General features: G+C 36.4%; 1 protein-coding gene across 1 annotated transcript; it reads left to right on the forward strand.

The window, feature by feature from the left end:
• The first annotated feature begins 4,204 nt into the window (after positions 1-4,204).
• On the forward strand, positions 4,205-21,604 carry LOC307132977 (N-acetyllactosaminide beta-1,3-N-acetylglucosaminyltransferase 3-like). The gene is made up of 2 exons (XM_079827643.1): positions 4,205-4,359; positions 18,755-21,604. The coding sequence occupies exon 2, from the start codon at positions 18,763-18,765 to the stop codon at positions 19,915-19,917; it is 1,155 nt and encodes a 384-aa protein (XP_079683769.1). The 5' UTR covers positions 4,205-4,359; positions 18,755-18,762; the 3' UTR covers positions 19,918-21,604.
• The last annotated feature ends 343 nt before the right edge of the window (positions 21,605-21,947 follow it).

The following is a 21,947-nucleotide window of genomic DNA, read 5'->3' on the forward strand; positions in this document are numbered from 1 at the left end:
AGATTTGTTGTCATAATCTTTACAGCTATAAGCATGACTTTTGCAGCAAAAATGTGGAAGTGATGCATGTCTATGAGTAGGGTGTTCCAAATGGTCTTCTCGTAAAATGGAAATGGTAATGTCATGCTCCAAAGCAGCCTTTTTACTCATATATGCGCATGGAGGTCCACATCTGGTGCCATGTAACCTAATAGGGATTTATTAAATAACAATATAAATATTGCGTTTGCCAATTTTATATAAATTTATATACAAAGTTGATCAAGAAATCATTCAAGCCAAACTAATAAAATAACAGAAATTAATAAAATAAACTTTTTTAGACTTTTAAGTAGTCTAGGCCTACCAGTAATTTAATGCCAAATGCAGAGTGCACACTAAGTGCAAATAGACCACCTTGTTGGCAGAGGCTACTTACACTAACTCCGCCGAGGGGTAAGGCGCGTGGCAGAAAGTTTTCATGCATTTCAACCCGAGTTCCAATCCACCTTTTGCTGGACTCACTTTACTCCCTTTTCCCATTACATATCAGATTGGAAAGGCATTTATTTTCAATAAAAATAAGAAAATATTTGAAAAATGCTAATAAAGTGTCTAATGCTTGTTTAATAATGAAATGCTTATTGGTTAGGGATAGTGGTGGGTGTAGGGAGTGCTTTATTGTCCCAATAACGCGGCATGCATTTAATAATTTGAATAAATATAATAATTTACACAGCATACCGTTTAATGTACAACAACTGAGGTGCAAATAGTATCTGTCACTATATGTATAAATAGGGCTAGTATCTAAGTACTATTTACACTTATTGAAAAAAAATTAATCGGTGTTAATAGAATGTGTTGCTTGGTGCAAGTAGCTGCTGCCTATAATGTATTTCCAGTCGGTCAGTAACAGCTGTGGTAAGTGGTAAAACCACTTAAATGTCTTAATTTCTGGCCAAGATAATATGCTGCCGCAAAATATTTTATTAAATAAAGCTTAATAAATGTATCCATCAAGAGCAGTGAGTTGTATTCACGTATTCTTCCCAGTACTATAGACTATTCAAATCAGCAACAATCCTTCTGACACCCATAGCCGTTTACTAATACTAATTATAGGTGTCCTATTGCTGTGAAAATAAATAGGCCAACGGAACGCTTACACAATCTCCCATTGTTCAATACTTGTATAAATCTCTTTGTTCTGCTGTACACAAAAGAAGGTATTTGGAAGAATGCAAGTAACCTCGCCCTATGTTGACTAGCATAGTATTTTTTCCCCTCTATGGTCGTCAATGTTTCTTTTCCTTTGTTAGTGATTTTTTGTATTATTGATATTTTAGCTTGTGTGTGTACAGCACTTTGATGATAAGCGCCTGATGTTTTTAAAAAGTGCTTTATATATAAACTTTGATTTGAATGTGGCCAGAGATCTGTCAACAATCTAACTTCCACTGTAACTTTACTTCTTCAACTGTTCTGGGAGCAGCCTCAACTCTGATTCTGGTTCTGTTCACTAGCTGAGGTGGAACTTGGGACTATTGGGTCCCTCTGCTTTTTGTCGCTGGCATAATTAATAACCATCAGACGACTGATACTTCTTTTACTGAATTGAAAAGGCATACAAGCTGACACTGTATATTTGTCTATACACGCTAAAAAATGCTGGGTTAAAATGGACTAACCCAGCAATTGGGTTGTTTTAAGCAAACATTTAACACAACCGCTGGGTTAAAACAACCCAATTGCTGGGTTAGTCCATTTTCAACCCAACTTGGGTTATTTTTAACCCAGCATTTTTTTACAGTGTAAATATAGCCTAAAGTATATATATTGTTGGTGTTTCCTGTCCCTGCCCTTGATGTACAATCACTGATGAAACCCAAAACCTCTGACCTCTACCACCTATTATTCCTCTTGCACGCATTCAGCGGCTTTGTGTAGCTACATAATGCAGCTGCAGAGGGTGCCAATTTGCCAATTACCCACACAGTGAAATGATAGATAATAGAAAACTAAAAATAGATTTTTTTTAACTGCTCGTGCCGCCCCCATGTGTCATGAAAAAATGGCGCCCCGGGCGATTGCCCGGTTCGCCCGCACCAAAGCCACTACTGTTATGGTATTGTACCAAAGTGGAAGCAATTGGGAACAACAGCAACTCAGCCACGAAGTGGTAGGCCACGTACAATCAATTGCTACAGACCTCCAAACTTTGTGTGGCCTTCAGATTAGCGTGAAGAGAGCTTCATGGAATGGGTTTCTATGGCCGAGCAGCTCATCCAAGCCTTGCATCACCAAGTGCAATGCAAATCGTCGGATGGAGTGGCGTAAAGCACGCCAAGCTTTTCCCATACAAGGGCAGCGTATACTGAAGCATCTTTGATTTTTAATGTAAATGGCATCTGTCTCACTTCCAGGGCCCTTAAAGGGAGGGGTCTGTTGCTAATGTCTAATTGCACATCCTCTTACACATCCTCTTTGTGTAACTTTACTTGCATTAACTTTAGATTTTACACAGTTCCACATGTTCTTGAGTCAACAGGATTGTTGTTTCAGGACCAATATTACACGATGACCTAGGAACTTATTAACTCTGTTAAAAATTGCCCATTTGTCCTTGAGAAAACCCATGATTTACATTTTATAGTAGGCTACTGTTGTCAAAGGATTGTATTTTACACTTTTTCCCCCAGAACAATCATGTTTTATAGGAAATGTGTTTTGCAAGGGGTCGAGTATCTCCTTTTCATCCTACAGAAGACGCATTGGCCTTACTTTAATTCGATGCAGACTTTAATTAAACTGATTGTGTGTGTGTGTGTTTCTTGGAATAACAGTATTTTATAATATATTGGCCTATAATATAGCCTAAAAAAACTGAAAATGTGTAATGCTTTGTTAGTCTCAGAAAAAATAAAATAATTTGTAAAAAAAAAAAAAAAAAAAAAAGTTTATTTACAAAACTGGTGATTTTATGGAATGATTCTCTCATGCAGGACCCCCCCAATCTGAGGGCTGTCCCCCCCTGAAAACCATGCTGAGTATTATAAATAATATAATGATATATACTTAAAATAAATGTGTAAGTAGTAAAACAATACAAACGCAAACGGGACAAAAAAAATGCGTTTTAAGTTTAGAAACATTTTGAGTCCCCCCTTGCCCCACAGTGGTTTGATCCACCGCGCACCTCAACTAACGACCGTAGATAAAGTACCACACAAGTTTGGGGAGATAACAAAGCTCTTCAGACAGCAGTTGTGAAACTCCAGTAAGCTGTTTTATTCACTTTAAACATCAGATGAAGTGATTATTTTCTCTTTAATACAGATTAGGCAAAACACTGTTAACATCACTTGCCCACTGCGGCACTGCCCCGGGCCACCGTCGTTTTAATTTTTATAGTAATAAAATAATTTGACACAACTATTACAAACTGAACGTGTCTGCTCAATACAGCACGAGCCGAACGGGCAAACAGCTGACAGACAAGATGATCGCGGAAGATTTGGTTTCAAAGCGAAATGTAAAAGCGCCTATTTAAGGGAGTGTGTCATTGTACTGTTTTGTAGTTGTGTTTTTCATTACGAATAATTGGCTAATGAACCCAAAATACAAGCAACCCGCCCCCGAATTGGCGCTCATTCTAAACCTAAAGGTTTTGCTCAATATGAAGTGGCAGATCAGAGGGCTTGCTGCAGTTGAATATCTAAAGATCTGAATATCATAGTATAAAATACTTTGTGGAGGACGCAAGATAATTTAATATTTATAATATGACTGCGTGGTGAACCTTAATCGTATTTAAACAACTATCACTTTGTGTTGTTGGTCAGATAAAATGAAAGAGAAAAGAAAAATGGACATTACATAATTTTTCAGTGCACCAAAATGCCAAGTAGCCTAAGTACGAAATGTTTTTTGTTTTTTGTGGTACACATATCCTTATAAGAAACGATTTTGGCTGTATTATTTGTGTCCCCTTCAAAATTTGCTCTTGAGAAATTTCATGTTTATTGTCCCCCCCAACTGTTAGATGAAATTTACGCCCCTGCTCTCATGTAGCCTATTGTGTGTTCAACTGAACTAAACAGTTCTGCAATTAGATTTTACATTTATTTATTTTTTTAACCAGTGAGCTGGCCACCTTGGCCATTATGCTGTCTAGGTAGGCAGCACACCAGGTTTTGAGACACTGCCTGTCTCTGTGTTTCAGTTTTTCCTCTAGAGACGGCGTGCATTTCCTCATACGGAGATGAGAGGTTGAGCAGTGAGCTCGGGGATGGTTGTTAAAGAGTATTTTGACATGAACAAACCCTAATAGGCTTAGGCTACTTGTGTTGACGTTGTCCGAAGAAGATTAACGATAAGGTAAGATACATATGTTTTTTATCTGGTTCGGTTAGATAACTAAACAAATGTAGGGGGGAAATCAAATATTATCATTTTAAATGCGTTTAAATTATTTTGGTTTTCGACCGTTGCCATTAGAAAATGAATTCTATAATGCGACAAGATGTGTAGCCTATGCTAGCCTACGTTACTGTTTTATAGCTAAATCTGTTTTTTTTTTTTTCTGATTGATTTTCTTAGTTCTCGCATGGATTATGTGTCTAATTGGACGTGAGAGAAACTTTCAAACTTGCCATTATATTGACATTAATAGACAAAATAACTAACGTTTTGTGTCCTGACGCTTAAGTGCAACAACTTTGGTTCTGAAACTTACAAGATATTCTTATAGTATGATGGCCTCTTATATGTCAAAAGCTCAAGGGAATTTTGATTTCTCATGACCCTTTTAAATACAAAATAAAATCATAATTTGTATGATTGAACTACTCACCTAGTTACAAAATCCATGAATTCAATAATTTTCAAAGACAACTGGAGTTGTAAAGGTGAAACCAAACATTAGGTTTCTCTGCAAAGCCCTGAATGTGATCTTTACAGTATTTTTGGTTTACATGAGTTCCAAGTATATAGGTAAATCTATCAATTTCTAAAATAAATATGAATTTAAATAGAAAGAAAATCATAATTTTATAGAAAAAAAAAACACTTTTTTGCCTATTTTCCATTGTGGCACAGCGTTTCCAAATAGCAACGGTTCTCTAAGTAAAATTTTTCATTTGAACCAGTTATTTGGCTTAACTGTACAACACATTAAAACATCATTAATGTCGAGTATGAGAAAGGGATGCTGCTGAAGTAAAATTGTAAGGGGGGGAAGTTGTGCAAAAAACGGAAAACTTCCTTGTTAGTCCAGTAAAAGCTTATTGACACCAGGCCCCCAGCAAACGACAGGTTTTTCAAAGTGGTGTAAAAAGTACTCAAAAATGTTACTCAAGTGAAAGCACAAGTACTGAATGAAATTTTTTCTCAATTAAAAGTAAAAGTATCTGGCCAGAATCATTACTCGAGTAAAAGTAAAAAAGTATTAAAAAAGTAAAAGTAGCAGCAAGAATGAAAACTAGAGATTCTTCTTTAAGCTTTTAATCTCTAAAAACTTGAAGTGAATGAACCACATACAAGGTTTTATCCTGCTTTAGAACTGTTTGAATTTAATGGTATTTAATTATCAAACTATAAGACTACTACCTAATGCCAGTATGCAACATGCTACTCAAAGTTGTAAAACCCCGGATTTAACTTAAAGAACTTTTAATGGATAATCTGTTCAGAGCCTGATTACAATTCTTACAAAACCACGTTTTGATTTTTGTCGTTTAAATTGTGTTAAAATAGTCTTTAACATCTTGCAAAGCATATGTTTCATAATGCTAGTATATAACCGAAACTATAAGTTGTGAAATCAAGCATATCCCGTTCTTAATGTTTTTTTAGGTAGCATACGTTCTTGCAGCATACAGCTACAGATTAGCTTAGTTTATACACAATGGTTGCACGTACCCTACATTTTAAAAGCCCCGCTTTAATGTTTATACAATTAAAACAATAAATCCTGTTGTATTTATTTTGTGCACTTGTTCTGTATTGTTTTTTTATCCTTTATTATTTACATTATAGGTACATTACTATGTTATGATTTTGTATTGGTATTATTACTTCGTTTATCAATTGAAATCATTTACAATAAGTTAGGCATGTTATTGCTCTCATTTTGATCAGGCATTACCACGTTGGGTCCTAAGCGGACACTATTTCACAGGAGGACACGATTTCTCATGACACCCGCACATGGCGCTGACATCTTGCGCAGATTTGGGACAGAGTCTGCGCAGTATTTTTTTTAATGCAAAGAACATACATAATACATGCCAGGGGTAAATACAATTGAAAGTACAATTACAGGTTAGACAATCAAGAAAATATCATACATATGACACAGTGCTGGATGTAAGAAGAGTGTCCAGTTAGGATTTAAGTTCTTTACGAAAAATAAAAAACTTAGCACCTTGAAATTTACATTTGTGTAATAAGAATTTCGCTACAAAAATAAAAAGGTTTATCAAAAAATATTGGTCCTTTACATCTTTATCAAAGTTGTGCCGACCAAATAAAACATCTTTGTATAACAAAGAAAAACTTTGTGAAGAAAATGTGCGTACAAAAAAACTTCCAGAACAAACATGTGTTTGAGCAATCCCAGAAGAGATGTGAAATAGATTCTTCTTCAGCACCACAAAAAGAACATAAAGGGTCAATCTCAGGACACATCGGTTTTAAATAGAGCTTTACAGGATAAAAAAGATGAAAGTCATTTGTATGACACTTCTTTGACCTATATTGGCTATTAAATATTTAGATGACAAAGTCCACACTTTTTTCCATGGAATATTAACAAACTGGCCATTCCAGAAAGACACAATGTATGGGAGAGAAACAATCTCATTCTAAAATAATTATCTAATTCTCCTGCTCTCTCTGTAATCATGAATTCCCAACAACTTGGTCAAAGTTTAGTTTATCATCCTTACTTTATCATCCTTATATATGGATACACCAAGATGGGTCACCTGTGACCTAACTGGAATACCGTAAAGGGAGAGAGAAGGACAGGTTTTAATAGCTAACAGCTCACATTTATTAAGATTTAAATTTAAACCAGAAAAATGTAATGTGTTGGATGGCAATCAGAATCTGCGATTCATCTTTTAAAAACAGGGTAGTGTCATCAGCTAGCTGACTAATAAGTATATGTTAGTTGGCAATATTAATACCTTGTAGATGACTACTTGAAAGAAAGGAGGAAAGAAGTTGTGCGGCCACAAGAAATAAAAAAGGGGAAACTCGATAATTGGAATCTAGGCGAGGTATACCGGATTTAAGGTTGATAGAAGAATTGGCATTATTATAAAGAGTTCTTATAAATTTGCAGAATGGATCACCAAACCCAAGCTTTTTGAGGGATAGAAAAATAAACTTGTGTTCGAGAGAGTCAAAAGCTTTGTAAAAATCTACAAAAAGAATGAGACTGTCATCATTAATTAAATCACTATAGTCTAATAAATCTAAAACAAGTCGGATATTGTTTGCTATATGTCTTTTTGGCATAAATCCTGATTGAGTTTCATCAATAACTGAACTCAGAACACACTTAAGTCTCTTGGCCAAACCCCAAGCTAATATTTTATAATCATTATTAAGAAGACAAATAGGCCGCAAATGATATATCAAAGTAATATCTTTTTTAGGTTTAGGTATAAGAGTTAACAGCCCTTGTGTCAAACTAGAAGGGAAAGTTTCTGATTGAATACTCTCCAAAAACATCTCTAGAAGGAACGGTGCCAATTCTTTAGCAAAGCTTTTGTAAAATTCATCCGTAAGGCCATCGGTTCCAGGAGATTTGTTATTTTTAAGACCCTCGAATCCTTCAATTATTTCAGCGATAATTATAGTTTTATCACAAGCAAACTACTCATCTTTGGATATTGATTTAACCCTCTTTAATGACTGAGAGAAAAGGAAGGCTGAATCCTTACAGTAATTGGATTTATAAAGTTCTGAATAAACATTACTACAAAAAGAGAAATGTCCTTTTTATCTGTCAAAGGTCCATTCATTTGCAGAGAACCAATAGAAAGATTCCTAGAGTTATGTTACTCCATTCTAAAAAAATAAGCGGAGCTTTGTTCTCCTTGTTCTAGCCATAGTTCGTAAAAAATATGGACGAAGCGACTTCATTGACTTCCGCTGACAAGAGTTGAAGCTTTCGGAGGCCCGCACACGGCGCTCACATTTTGGGACCGAGTCTGTGCAGTACTGATCTCGGGACCGGAGTTGCGCAGTAGAGAGCAGGAAGTAGAGGCGCGATTATCAAAACCCCGCAAACACTCTCGCAGATGCAGAACAATTCATTATGTTGGTTTGAAATAAACAGTTATGGAAATGTAGAAATGAAAGCTAAAGCTCCAATCTCCTCCCAAAAATCCTGAAAAAAGTCTGTTAGTGCCTCAGTGACAACTTCACTCAGAGAAGCCGTCAATCTCAGCTGTCAATCATGACATCACATCCTCCGTTTTTATAGCATCAAATAACTAACTAAAACTAAACTTATTTAAAGAACGAACACTTGAAATGAAATCATCGTGATAAAAACTGCCTAAAATGACAGAAACCATCTTCAGGGAACAATTATTTGAAGTGTAATTAATTTTTTTTGTTTGTCTCGCGTCCATTGTAATACATGGAGAGGTGGGATTTATTATCTATGAGTGCTGCAGGCTTGATTCTAGCCATTTCCTTCCTTCAGCTTTGTATTTATAAATACTGTCTAATTGGAGCTCTGCAAGTTCTGTTAGATCAGTTTCAGATAAACCTTCCTGAGTTTTGCTCTGAAGAGTGATGATCTTTGATAGAACCTTCTCCTCTTCATACCTTCTCTTTTTTTGCCAAATTGCTGCTAAAATGCCTAATACGCATTCCTACTTCATATTTCAGTAGCTCCCAATTTAGGCCAATTTTTTTGTCAGATGAGGCTTTCACCCAGTAGTATCGAATCAGAAAGGAAATGCTATTTTTTAAATCATCATGCTTAAGTAGAGAGGAATTCATTTTCCAATAAGAGGATCTAGAACCTATTTGAGTGTCCTGTGGATAGAGGAGTAGAAAGGACAATAGTGTGGTGATCCGTTAAGGGGGAAGGGAGAATATTAACTGAAACATTATAATGTTTGAAAGAGTATGGTACAAGCCAATAATCTAAACGAGAAAGTCTTGAGCGTTTCTTGTTACCCCATGTGTAAGATTTAACATTTGGAAACATCTCCCTCCAAATATCAATTAAATCAAACTTCTCCATGAACATTTTCAATTTTGAATTAGGACAAGTATGCTGCTTTGGAGGAAATCTGGAGTGATATTACAATCTCCACCAATAAAAATTACAGCATCAGGAAATGGATTAAGCCATAACACAATTTTGTCTCCTATCTCTTCAAGTAACAGGTCATTTTCCAGAGAGGTATTATATCCATAAATGTTTATCAATAACACAGTGATATTATTATTACAAATTAACTAAGTGCCCATTAGGATCTATATAATTCTGCAACACTGAACCCGCAAAATGATTTTTCATTATCATTACACCAGCAGAACGCTCTGAACCATGAGCCATCCAGACCGGTACCAGCGGTTCATGAGCTCCTTCAGTCACATGCTCTAGTCTAGGCTAAGGTATGCAGGTTTTTTGCATTAATTTTTATTTCCTGTGGCTGTGCAGGCTCTTTTATTGTATATGACAGTGTAAACAGTTCAATAACTATTTTAGTTAAAGGTTTAATGTAGGCCAAAGTCCATTGCATTACGATTGCTCGCATCAGCAGCACCTTGCATCGCCCAACAAGGCTTTACATTCAGCGGATGGCGGGCGGGTGCGGCTTTGAAATTGGTCAAAAAACGTTGGTACGTGATGCGGTTGGATTAAATAAAAGGCCATCCGTGCATCTCCTAGTGAACGCGTTTCGCGTCAGTAAGCACCCAGTCGTGATCATGTTCATTTTACTGCTTTAATTGTGAGGAAACCCCCCTAAAACGTCTATCATACAAAAGAATAGAGTCCTAAGATTATATTCATAACAGTACAATAATGTATTTCCTTACAGATATAGTGATAGAGGTTACACTCGTAGCTCAACAGCGGCTGGCTGAACTGCGGCATGAGTCGCATTGGAGTGACGTAAATTTCCCTCTTCAATTGATTGGCTTGAGGATGAGCTGTCAATCTAGAACTAGTGGACCAATGGTGATGCTAAGACCCGCCCCTAATTTACATGAAACTTGAACAGCAACATTTGAAACCGCAAGCACAGAATGTGGAAACAAGAGCAAAGGAGAAAAGAGCAAGGACATGCAAAAAATGAAAATAAGAGCAGAAAACATGATTTTGTGAGCGATTCAGATAATTTTGAATTCATGATTCAGTTTTGAGCAATATAATTTTAAACTTGTTTAAATATTTGATTTACGCTTATTATTTTTATTTCCGTGACTGTGTTGTTTGTGATTCTGGTTAACTTTTCATTGATTTTTCCGTTTTCTGCGTTATATTTTCACATTTGTTTTTAAAATTTTGATTCATGCTTATTAATTTTTTATGCATGACTGCAATAAATTTGGCGGGATTCTGATCCCATACTCGTTGCACCATTGGTTTTTCCAAAAAGTAGTGTCATTGGAAACAGAGTGCCGCTTGGTAAATCATTGAGGGATGTCATTATAGTGAATCCAAGACCAAGTAACCAAGCATGAAGATCAAATTAATTATTGGCTGCTTCATATGTAATTTATAACAGTGTTTTTCCCAAAAACAAATATTGCAATACAAAATGTTTGCCCTGTAATGTTCCCAAAATATGCCCTGTAAACATGTAATTTCACCATCTCTATTAACAGACCTGATATAGTCCGGCTATGAGTAACCCACTTCTAGTCAAAACAAATATATGTTCTGTGGCTTTGACATCATTCCCGGGGGTGTGGTGTGGCACACCATATTCAGAAACCTTGCAGTGATACGTTATGGGAAGTAAAATGACAGCATTCTGAGGTGAATAATGTTAAGGTTGATGATAAAAACCTTGGGAACATTCTCTTATCTCCTTCCCATGAAGACAAACATCCCTAGAAAATTCCAAGTCTTAAGATTTAACAACAATAGCAAGTATTGCAAGAGCACGGAAAAAAGTAAAATAAGTCATATAAAATATAATAATAATAAAATGAATAAATTATGGAAATGGGAGGGAGGGGGTGAATCTTCTGTACCTGCACCCCTCCTTAAAAAAAGTTATGTTTATTATTGTTGTTGTTTATATTGTTATTGAGTATTTAATTCATTAGGCCAACACTTGAATAAAAAATGAATGTGTTTGCAAATGAGTGTGATTGAATTGTCCCAGCTTACCAATAAAGGTGTCCCCGTTTGACAGTAGCGCCTGAAAAAAAACGTACTCAACCAGGGGCGGACAGTAGTGAAGAATTTTTACTTTCCAAGTAATTTTATTTTTCAAGTGTATATATACTTTATCAGTGTTCTTCTTTGGAAAAGTTTTACTTCACAACATTCCAAAACATAATATCATACTTTTTACTGCACTATATTTCATATTGAATATCATTTAATACTTATTTACATAAAAAAAATGTAGTACTGTATACTTTTACTCAAGTAAAAGTAATTCAAAGTTTTACTTGAGTAAAAGTAAGAAAGTACTACATTTTTTATGTAATTAAGTATTTAAGTAAGAAAAAAAAAACTTTCATTTATGAAACGTAGTGCAGTAAAAAGTATGATATGATGCTTTGGAATGAAGTGAAGTAAAAGTTTTCCAAAGAAAATAAAGTATATATACTTGAAATATGTACTTGAGTAGAATATAAAAATACTTCTGTCCGCCTCTCTCACTTAATTACCTCAACAGTTTTCTGCATCCCTTCACCACCTAGACTCCTCACTTTTGGCTGGTTTATTTTCCATTCAGGGGAGTACTCCGGGTTTGGGCTAAATTCCGAGTTCGGAGCCCTCGATAACCTCGGACAGCACACAAAATACTCTTTTACTCTATTCGATTTTATAATGGCAGGACAGTGAATAGGCAGGAAGCAAAACTGGAAGAGAGAAAGGGGGTATGGAATCGGGAAAGGTCCACGTGTATTATAGGGCCCTAGTACTTATATGGATAATCAGTTGACGCCATTCTTACAGGTTCAGATAGGTTAACAGTACAGATAATTCTAGCAGTATCCGACCATGGCATTCTGCTCTGTACACAAATGAGGTAATTTAAAGGGGTGGTAAAACACATTCTTTTGAAGGCTTGATTGTGTTTGTGGGGTGCACTGTAACATGTGTTCATGCTTCGTTTTTAAAAAAATTGCATTATTGTTCATATATTTGACCTTTATTCTACACTGCTCTGTCCCTCCTTGTAAAAACGGTCTGATGGTTTCAGGGTTGTATGAAGCCAGTCCCTCAAAAATACGCAATGGGCTCAGATTGGTTAGCTGGCCCAGTGTGTTGTGATTCGCTAACCGCCTAGTGCACGTTTGTCGGAAACGTCACGCCCCTTACCTAGACTGTGCTTTGGGTAGTATTAGAAACAATGGCGTCAATAAAACCATACCAGTCTGAGCCCAAATCAGACCCAGAACATTTTAGTGAAGATGAACGAGCAGAACCTGTTCAGTCCTCAAGAGTAAAGACTGCGGATCTATAGTGATCGCTACTGAATGGCACTGTTACTTTTGTATTTTTAGAACGATTATAGCCAAATATCTGTCGCAAGAACTATTAACTCAAAACGAACACTAAACATTGGCTTTACTAGTAGCCAAATCGAACACAGAACCATGTTTAGCAAGCCTGTAGATAAACAATACATAAAAGCTCTAATCAAAGAATCATTTACACTAATGCCAAGTTCGCTGTTGAGATTTTAACGTTAGGTGTTTGTAACGTTAGTGTTCGTCGGATAACGTTAAGTATGAATGAGCATTTAACAGACTGGTTTGCAGAACAGCGTTGTCATCTGTTTACTTCCTTGCTACAACGTACAATTAACAATACGAACTATTACAGGAAAACACATTGACGAAAAATAAATCAGACTTACACGTTACGGCCCGTAAACAGCTTCTGTTTTTAAATCCATCTTTCAGGACAAGCCGTTGTGCGTATCCTGCATTGAACTCGTGAAGATTGTGGAAGCTTTCCTCCGTGAAATGTGCAGCGGGAGCCGCGCGCACCCGCCTTGGTGCATCCACACACTGGCAGTGTTTGTCTCGCGCAGCTGAACCGCGGCTCGTGTATTGCAAATACAGACGAATATTGTCCATTATGTCACATTTTCCAATCTTCTCCTCCGACCCCTGTCTGTCTCATGCTTTGATTTATGATGGGCAGCATATATCTGCTGCAAATGCGACCTGTTCCCCTCTGTCTCATACACACATGCATATAAGATGCTGTATGTTAAACGCACTGCAACGCACCCCCGTCCCTAGGAAGGCTGAACAAAGCAAGTACCCCAGACCTGCAATCCGGATGAAAATAACAGCGTTTCATCTGCATTGCGGCAACAACACTCCAGCCTACTAACCACAACAACACAGCGATACAAAATGGCATCGCCTCCCCTTATTTAATATTCTCTGAGGAGGGGTTTATGTAAATATTGGGGCTGGTGATGTCACCAACCCTGGAGGAATGTCTGTAGTCCCTACCGGCCGTTTGCTGTAGTCCTTAGAAATTGATTTCTTTAAAAGCAAATATCTCCCTTTGCTTTAAACTTTGAAGGTTGTAACTTTGCAGATGTTGTTTATGCTCAAGCAGCAACATTACACGCTAGCTAAAGTTAGAATAGTGAAATCGTTGTTTACCACCCCTTTAAAGTCATTATCTTTGACACACTGGTGCTGAGTTTTTATCAGGACTTCACTGGAACTGAACATGAAAACTACATCCGCACAGAGCACAAATACATCTTCTACACATGATCCACTGTCATAGTTTAACATAGTGACAAATTGTACTGTAAATCCAAAAAATAATTACACATATGCATATGCATTAGTGGCAGTGGTGTAAAGTAACAAATTACAAATACTCAAATACTTTTACTGCGCTATTTTCCTTAAACCTGCAGTCGCTACATTATGTTTATTTTTGTCCTGTCAACGTGATTGGCCAAGGCGAATAATAAGTCCTGTCTCCATGCGTCACGCGTGTGACTCCCGTCATATCAACAATAGCGCAGGGAGTCGTGACCTGCCTAGAGTGAGAGTCACGCGTGCTTTATGAAAGGGGGTTGTTGCTGGTTACTGTATGATGACTTAAATCGTGAAATTGCTCCGTGAGCCACCATACATCCTCATCTCAGCGTAGTTTATCAACTGAGCGAGGAGAGAACGCGTCCAAAGTTAAGTGTTTCTTAAAGGGGCGGTACACTTCATTACAAATCAAATATAAAACTCCAAAAAATATACATACCAGCATAATTAAATCAAAAGACAATCCAGTGAAAATCAAAAAATATATTTAAAATAAGAGAATCATAGTTTTTAATAATAAAGAAAAGATTTTGAGTGAAAATTATAATGTAGATTTTACACTCATTACAAGTGCATATTTTAATGTAATGTGTTCTCATGGCGATTTAAAATTGTAGTCCATGTATATAGCAAATAACTTTCATAAAACATCAGATTTATATTTAAATCAGGTTTATGTTTTTAATTACAAGCAAAAATAATCAGTGGTGAAAATTGTGAGTTACTCGATTCTGATTTCTGAAGTGTAGCCTATTCTTTTAACAGAGAAAACATCCATTGGAATTAAAGCTGTACAATGAATGCGTCTTGAAAAGAAAGAACTGTTTTTTTAACATAAAATTGTCAATATACAACGCTTTGCAACCTTTTTTAATTAACCGCAAGAAAACCTCTACAGACTGGTTGTCATAAATGTTACCAGATTATTGGTTGCTTTCTCAAATATTACATGGCTGTATTTTTAGTGCTAGCAGTCAAAAATAAAACTTGGAGCAATATTGAAATACTGTTGATCTCATGTTTTTTTGTTCTTACTGAGAATCATCCATAAAAGAGTAAGCTACATTTTTAATTGGCAGGGTATAAGGTGGAATAACATTCAGAGCATAATACTCACTACTCACTACTCTTGAGCAGAGGTGTCAAAAGTATTCACATTCATTACTCAGGTAGAAGTATAGATACTAGGGTTTAAAAAGACTTCTGTAGAAGTTGAAGCATCAACTCAAGCTTTTTACTCAAGTAAAAGTGTAAAAGTACTGGTTTCAAAACTACTTAAAGTATAAAAGTAAAAGTAATGTAAGGGGAAAAAATGCCATTAAAGGGGTAGTTCACCCAAAAATGAAAATTCTGTCATCATTTACTCACCCTCAAGTTGTTACAAAGCTGTATGAGTTTCTTTGTTCTGAAGATATTTTGAAGAATGTTTGTAAACAAGCAGATAGAGCAACCATTGACTACCATAGTATTTTGCCCCTACTATGGCAGTCAATGGTTGCTCTATCTGCTTGGTTACAAACATTCTTCAAAATATCTTCAGAACAAAGAAACTTTGGAACAACTTGAGGGTGAGTAAATGATGAAAGAATTTTCATTTTTGGGTGAACTATCCCTTTAAGGACAAAAGATTAGGCCGCGCCACAGTGCATACATTTTTCTAAAGGCCATAATGACTATAATGTTATATTAAAAAGTTAATGTTGAACATTTTTAGATGCACTTGGCTATGCGTTTAAGCCGCATATGTTCCCATTGAAAATGAACGCATTTTAGGACAATGCAAATACATTAAAGAACCATATGTGTACTACTGAGCATTAATGTGTTTCATGGAGCGGAAGATTTGATGACTTATTGCCTATAAATATTGTAAAGGTGCAAAAAGTCAAAATTCAGAGGCATGTTATCATTAATCATTTTTTGAATGTGTGATTAGTGTGGCCAGATTTGGTAGACGATTTCCAGCCCAAAAACCTCACCAAATGTACATTTATATATATATATATATATATATATATATATATATATATATATATATATATATATATATATATATATATATATATATATATATATATATATATATATATATATATATATATATATATATAAATGGTTATTGATAACATGCCTGGTTATTGATAACAATTTTGACTTTTTGCACCTTTACAATACTTATAGTCACTCCAAGAAAAAAGACCAAAACTTTAACTGACAAAATAATATGATATTATTTTATTGCCATTCCAATCAAGGTTGATAAGTAAGTTACCATTTTATCTCCTTAAAACATAACATTGATGATTAAAAAAAAAAAAAAAATCCCAGTAAAACTATGACTATATGTCTGTTAAATATGACTATATGTCCAGGTAGAAACTGTCAAAACGGCATTCCCTCAGAAAAACACATACATAATTTTCGATGTCAACAGTAAGAAGCCAATTTACGTGCAAAAAGTGCCCAATATAGAGATACATTTAAAAGAAAAAGCAATGTAATAAACAGGCATTTCACACGTTAATGGATACACCACTGCCAAAATGCGTAATTCATTGATACTGTACAATAATCCGTCAACAAATAAATAACAACAATGTGTTTACCTTTGTGTTGCACTTTGCTTTGACAAAACTACAGTATATCTTTCGTGTACATGTACATGGCACATGCACTTAGCACATTCAAAACGGATTAATCGTTGATTTAAACCTCTTTCAGCATCTGTCGGGGTTGCTAGTTGCAGTCAGATGTCCTAAGTGTGTATATGATGATGGACAGGAGTCACGGTTATATTTATAAAGAGTCTTCGAGTCACAGGTGTAATTCACGTTTGAGAGTTGAGTCACTCTCCCACTCTTTACTGTAGATACAACTTACTGTATATTTATGCCACTGTCATAGCGATCACTGGAATATACAACTACGAGTCATCGCGCTAAAAACCCGGCTAAAGTCATGAATGAGCACGTCTGCCTGCTGATCGCTGATTGGCTGAAAGTGCGTGCTGGTCGCGAGAACCCGCCCTATCTGGCAGCATGGTGTGTGATTTGTGCAGGTGCAGGCGTGATTGATCGCCTACAACCCAATAGGGTGTCGGAATGGTTTGTGTTTATCCTTCTCATCCAACCACAATCAAATTCACTCGGTCCGGATGGCACGATTTATCTGGATAGTTGTTTTTTTATGACAAGCCGTAATGAAAACATGCCGAAATGGAATAGGAGTAACGAGGCTATTTTTAAAATGTAAGGAGTAGAAAGTACAGATAATTGCTTGAAAATGTAAGGAGTAGAAGTAAAAAGTAGGCTGAAAAATAATTACTCCAGTAAAGTATAGATACTCAAAATTTCTACTTAAGTAAGGTAACGAAGTATTTGTACTTCGTTACTTGACACCTCTGCTCTTGAGTACTTTTAAAAGGGCTATTTTTTACTCCTACTTTGAGTAGTATTTAGGACAGGTACTTTTACTCTACTTGCACTAAATTTTTTGACAAGTAACAGTACTTTTACTTTTACTTTAGTATGCTTTTCAAGTACTCTTTCCACCACTGATTAGTGGATACATGCAATGCGTTGTTGACCTTAGACACAGTTGCTTTTTTAACCTGTCATGAGAAGAACAGAATAAAGTTCAAAATGAAAACTCATTTACTTCACAGATACCAAATACAGACATTGCCTGTAACATAAATGCCAGAATAGATACCCTAGTTTTCAAGAAAACTATGATTTTCAATTAATTTTACAATAAATTAAGAGGTCCTGTAAAACCATCCCCCCAATAGAACACAAACAAACACAATATATTATTCCAAACAACAACCAAAAAAAAAAAAAACATAATATAATCATAATATATATAATATAATAGATTTTTAATTTTTTGGCTGAACATAAATTTAGTTTCATGGACAGCCTCGAATTAAAGGGTTAGTTCACCCAAAAATGAAAATTCTGTCATTAATTACTTACCCTCATGTCGTTCGACACCCGTAAGACCTCTGTTCATCTTCGGAACACAAAGGAAGATATTTTAGTTGAAATCCGATCGCTCTGAAAGGCCTCCATTGGCACAATGCACGGTACACTCTCAAGACCCATAAAAGGTACTAAAGACGTCGTTACAAAGTCCATCTCACTACAGTGGTTCTACAATAACTTTATGAATCGGCGGGAATAGTTTTTGTGCGCAAAAAAACCCTAAATAACGACTTATTTAGTGATGACCGATTTCAAAATAATGCATCATGAAGCTTCAAAGCGTTATGAATCAGCGAGTCGAATCATGATTCGGATCGCTACCAAACCGCCAAACTGCTGAAATCACGTGACTTTGGCGATTCAAACCGCTGAATCGACTCACTGATTCATAACGCTTCGAAGCTTCATGATGCCTTGTTTTGAAATCGGTCATCATGATATAAGTCGTTATTCAGGGTTTTTTTGCGCACAAAAACTATTCTCGTCACTTTATAAAGTTATTGTAGAACCACTGTAATGAGATGGACTTTGTAACGACGTCTTTAGTACCTTTTAAGGGTCTTGAGAGTGTAAAGTGCCATTGTGCCAATGGAGGCCTTTCTGAGCCATCGGATTTCAACTAAAATATCTTCATTTGTGTTCCAAAGATGAACAAACATTTTTGGGTGAACTAACCTTTTAAGATTTTGTGAGTGGGTCTGAAAAAATCTTTGTTTATTGAATTTTGTGTTCATACTGTGAATTGTGTCTTTGTTCTTTAACAGGTGCAAAGATGAGAAAGAAAAAAACAGAGACAATAGCGTTGATTCTCACAGGTATTGTGTGCCTGTTCATTATCATCAACCAAAACGACACTGAAGACGACGTGATATTCAATAGCAAAGACACTTTTGAGATGCTCCGTCGTCAAATCGAGTTGCCCAGATCTGAAACTCTCCAGCCTTTGCCTTCACGCTGTCAGCAGAATACGTCTGCTTATAATGTGGCTGGATTTTCTACACTGCCAGATCATATCCAAGATTTCCTGCTTTACCGACACTGTAGGAAATTTCCCATGCTGCTCGACGTGCCTAATAAGTGTGGCGGACCCCTGAACTCTGCAGATGTCTTCCTTCTACTGGTCATCAAGAGTTCTCCAGAAAACTACGATCGACGAGAAGTCCTGCGGAAAACATGGGCTAAAGAAAGACTGTACAAAGGTGTGTGGATCCGTAGAGTCTTCATAAGCGGAACATCTAGTACGGGCTTCGAGAAGCGCAGGTTGAATGAGCTATTGAAGCTGGAGAACAAGGAGAACAAGGACATTTTACAGTGGGACTTCAATGATTCATTCTTTAACCTCACACTGAAGCAGATCCTTTTCTTAGAGTGGATGGAAAGACGGTGCCCACACGCTAGATTTCTCTTAAACGGGGACGATGACATCTTTGCCAATACGTTTAACATGGTTGAGTACCTTCAAGGTCAAGAGGACAATGATGGAAGTAAACATCTCTTTACCGGGCACCTCATCCAGAACGTAGGGCCTATTAGACACCCTTTAAGTAAATACTTTGTCCCGGTGCAGGTTCAGGAGTCTGACAGCTATCCTCCGTACTGTGGTGGAGGAGGCTTTCTTCTCTCCGGCTTCGCGGCCAGAACTATCTATAACATGTCTCACTCTATAATTCTACTGCCCATTGATGATGTTTACATGGGAATGTGTTTGGAAAAGGCTGGCCTCAAACCTACATCCCACTTTGGTGTAAGAACTGCTGGTCTGAGTGTCCCAGCTGGGAATCTCGACAAATTTCACCCTTGCTTTTACAGAGAAATCATATTAGTCCACAGATTTCTGCCACATATGATTTTTGTGATGTGGCATGAAATGCAAGACCCACATTTGCAATGTGGAAAGACAAATTTCTCTCTTCAGGAAAGCCCATAAACAACTGAGCAGGGTGTGTGAAACATAATAGTTTGCTGGAATTTGTGATTGTTTGTTTTTAATAAATGTATTAACTTTTTTCTACATCATGTCACTTTTGGAAAATGGAGGTTGATTCCTTTCTCAGCAGAAGTAATTGGAGCCTTTATGATTTTTATGCTTGCTTTTAAATAATCAGAGAGTGCCTCTATAGATATAGAAACCTATATCTTTCCCTTTTAAATCTTTTAAAATCAAGTGCAATATGAAGTTCACACTGTCTATGCATTAAATGATTGCTACTAAAGCAAATTAAGGTTTTTACACCTCTGAATGTTTTAAGAAGTACAGGGCTGTACTGTAACAAAGTACAAATATGATGGCTAATTATGAGGTTTGGGATGTTTCTGCTTTCTTCGAACAGTTATGTTTTCAATATATTGTGTTTTACTTTACTCTTAATACTGTGACACATTTCTCCAGGCGCTTTTGTTACATTTGTGACCGCAAGCAACCAAGAAATAGCAGCTTTAATAACATCTTTTCAGTTCTTTTGAATTAAAGTGGTTTTATTCTTGTTTTCTTTGTTTTATGCACCAGAGATCCACTGAAGTAGGATGAATGAATCGTTCAGAGCCCTTCTCTTGAGTTTACTCTTACATAGACTCCAGCACCAACTCATCTTTGTCAGAACCAGTTGTGCTGTTATTTATAAAAATCGCTTGTACTTTTCATATATTGAGTTAATTAGTTAATACTTTTACTTACATATTTTTCTTGACTTGAGCCAAACCTACTGGAGTCAACCTGTGTGAGGTCTGGACGGAAAAACAGAACCCAAGAGCAGATCAGTTCAAACTATATTTATTAGGACAAAAAGCACAGTAAAAGGAAAAAATATTTAATTGGGGCAGCCGAGCTGCCAAGTCAAGGGAAATAGCCGATGACGTAATCCAAGGACAGGCAAAAGTCAACAATAGGTAGACAGTCCAGTGAGGCAATAATGTAAGAGGGCAAGCTGGGAGAGTGGTCAAGAGGCAGGCAGGTTCAGGACCAGCAAAATGACACAGTCCAAGGTGCAGGGCAGAGAATAATCCAGGCACAGGCACAGAGTCAATACCAAAAGGCAAAATCCAAAAGGAGATGGGAAAACTGAGCTGCAGGGCTGGATCAAAACTTGGCTAGGCAAAAAATAGAGTCACATTTGAAAGGCTAGAGCATGACAGAAAAACAGTCCAAACACTCTGGCAGAGAAGGCAGATAAGGAAGGAAGCTAAATAGTGAGAGAAATGAAATGAGAGGAGAAACAGGTGAGAGAGGTGTGCAGTAGTGCTGATTAAGAATAGAGCACAGCTGTGGTGCAGTGGAAAAATACAGGGAAACATAAATGAGAGAAAAAGCAGGAAGAGCAATGATCAAACCCGTGTCCTGACAACCTGCATAAAGGTATCTTTATTTTTTTTTTATCTATGAAGACTGGATACATTACACAACAATGAAGAACTGAAGGGGATTTTTGTTAGGATGTGTTACAGATTCCCAATATGTCAAACATTTGAAAATATTCGATTTTCAGTTTCATAACCCTCATTTATTTGTGTTTCTTTGTCCTGTTGGTGATGGTAAAGACTTTTTATTATACTGTTAACTTTAGTGTTCTGGATTTTTTTTTGCACAAATTTTGCAATAAATTATTTGTTATTAACTTTATTTCTTACCTTTCATTCATGTCATTTAATATTTGCAAGTAAATCTTAGTAAAGCAAAATATGTTCTTTATAGCATTTTTGTCATTTTTTTTCCCATGCTTATTACACAGTTATATTTTGTTAATCATTCACAGCAAAATCCCCTGTGTTAAATGAACACCCCTCAGTGTACATATGAGACCTCAACTTTCAGGGTATGTAAGTAGCCATAGCAACTTACTCTCTGAACATAACCTGTTCTAGAGTAGGTTATGTTCCAGGGTTAGTTTGCTTACACTCTCAGAAAAAAAGGTACAGTGGAGGTACAATTTTGTTCCTTGTGGAACAAAACATATAACTGTG

This window comes from Gobio gobio, assembly GCF_949357685.1.
Source record: "Gobio gobio genome assembly, chromosome: 10".
Lineage (NCBI taxonomy): Eukaryota > Metazoa > Chordata > Actinopteri > Cypriniformes > Gobionidae > Gobio > Gobio gobio.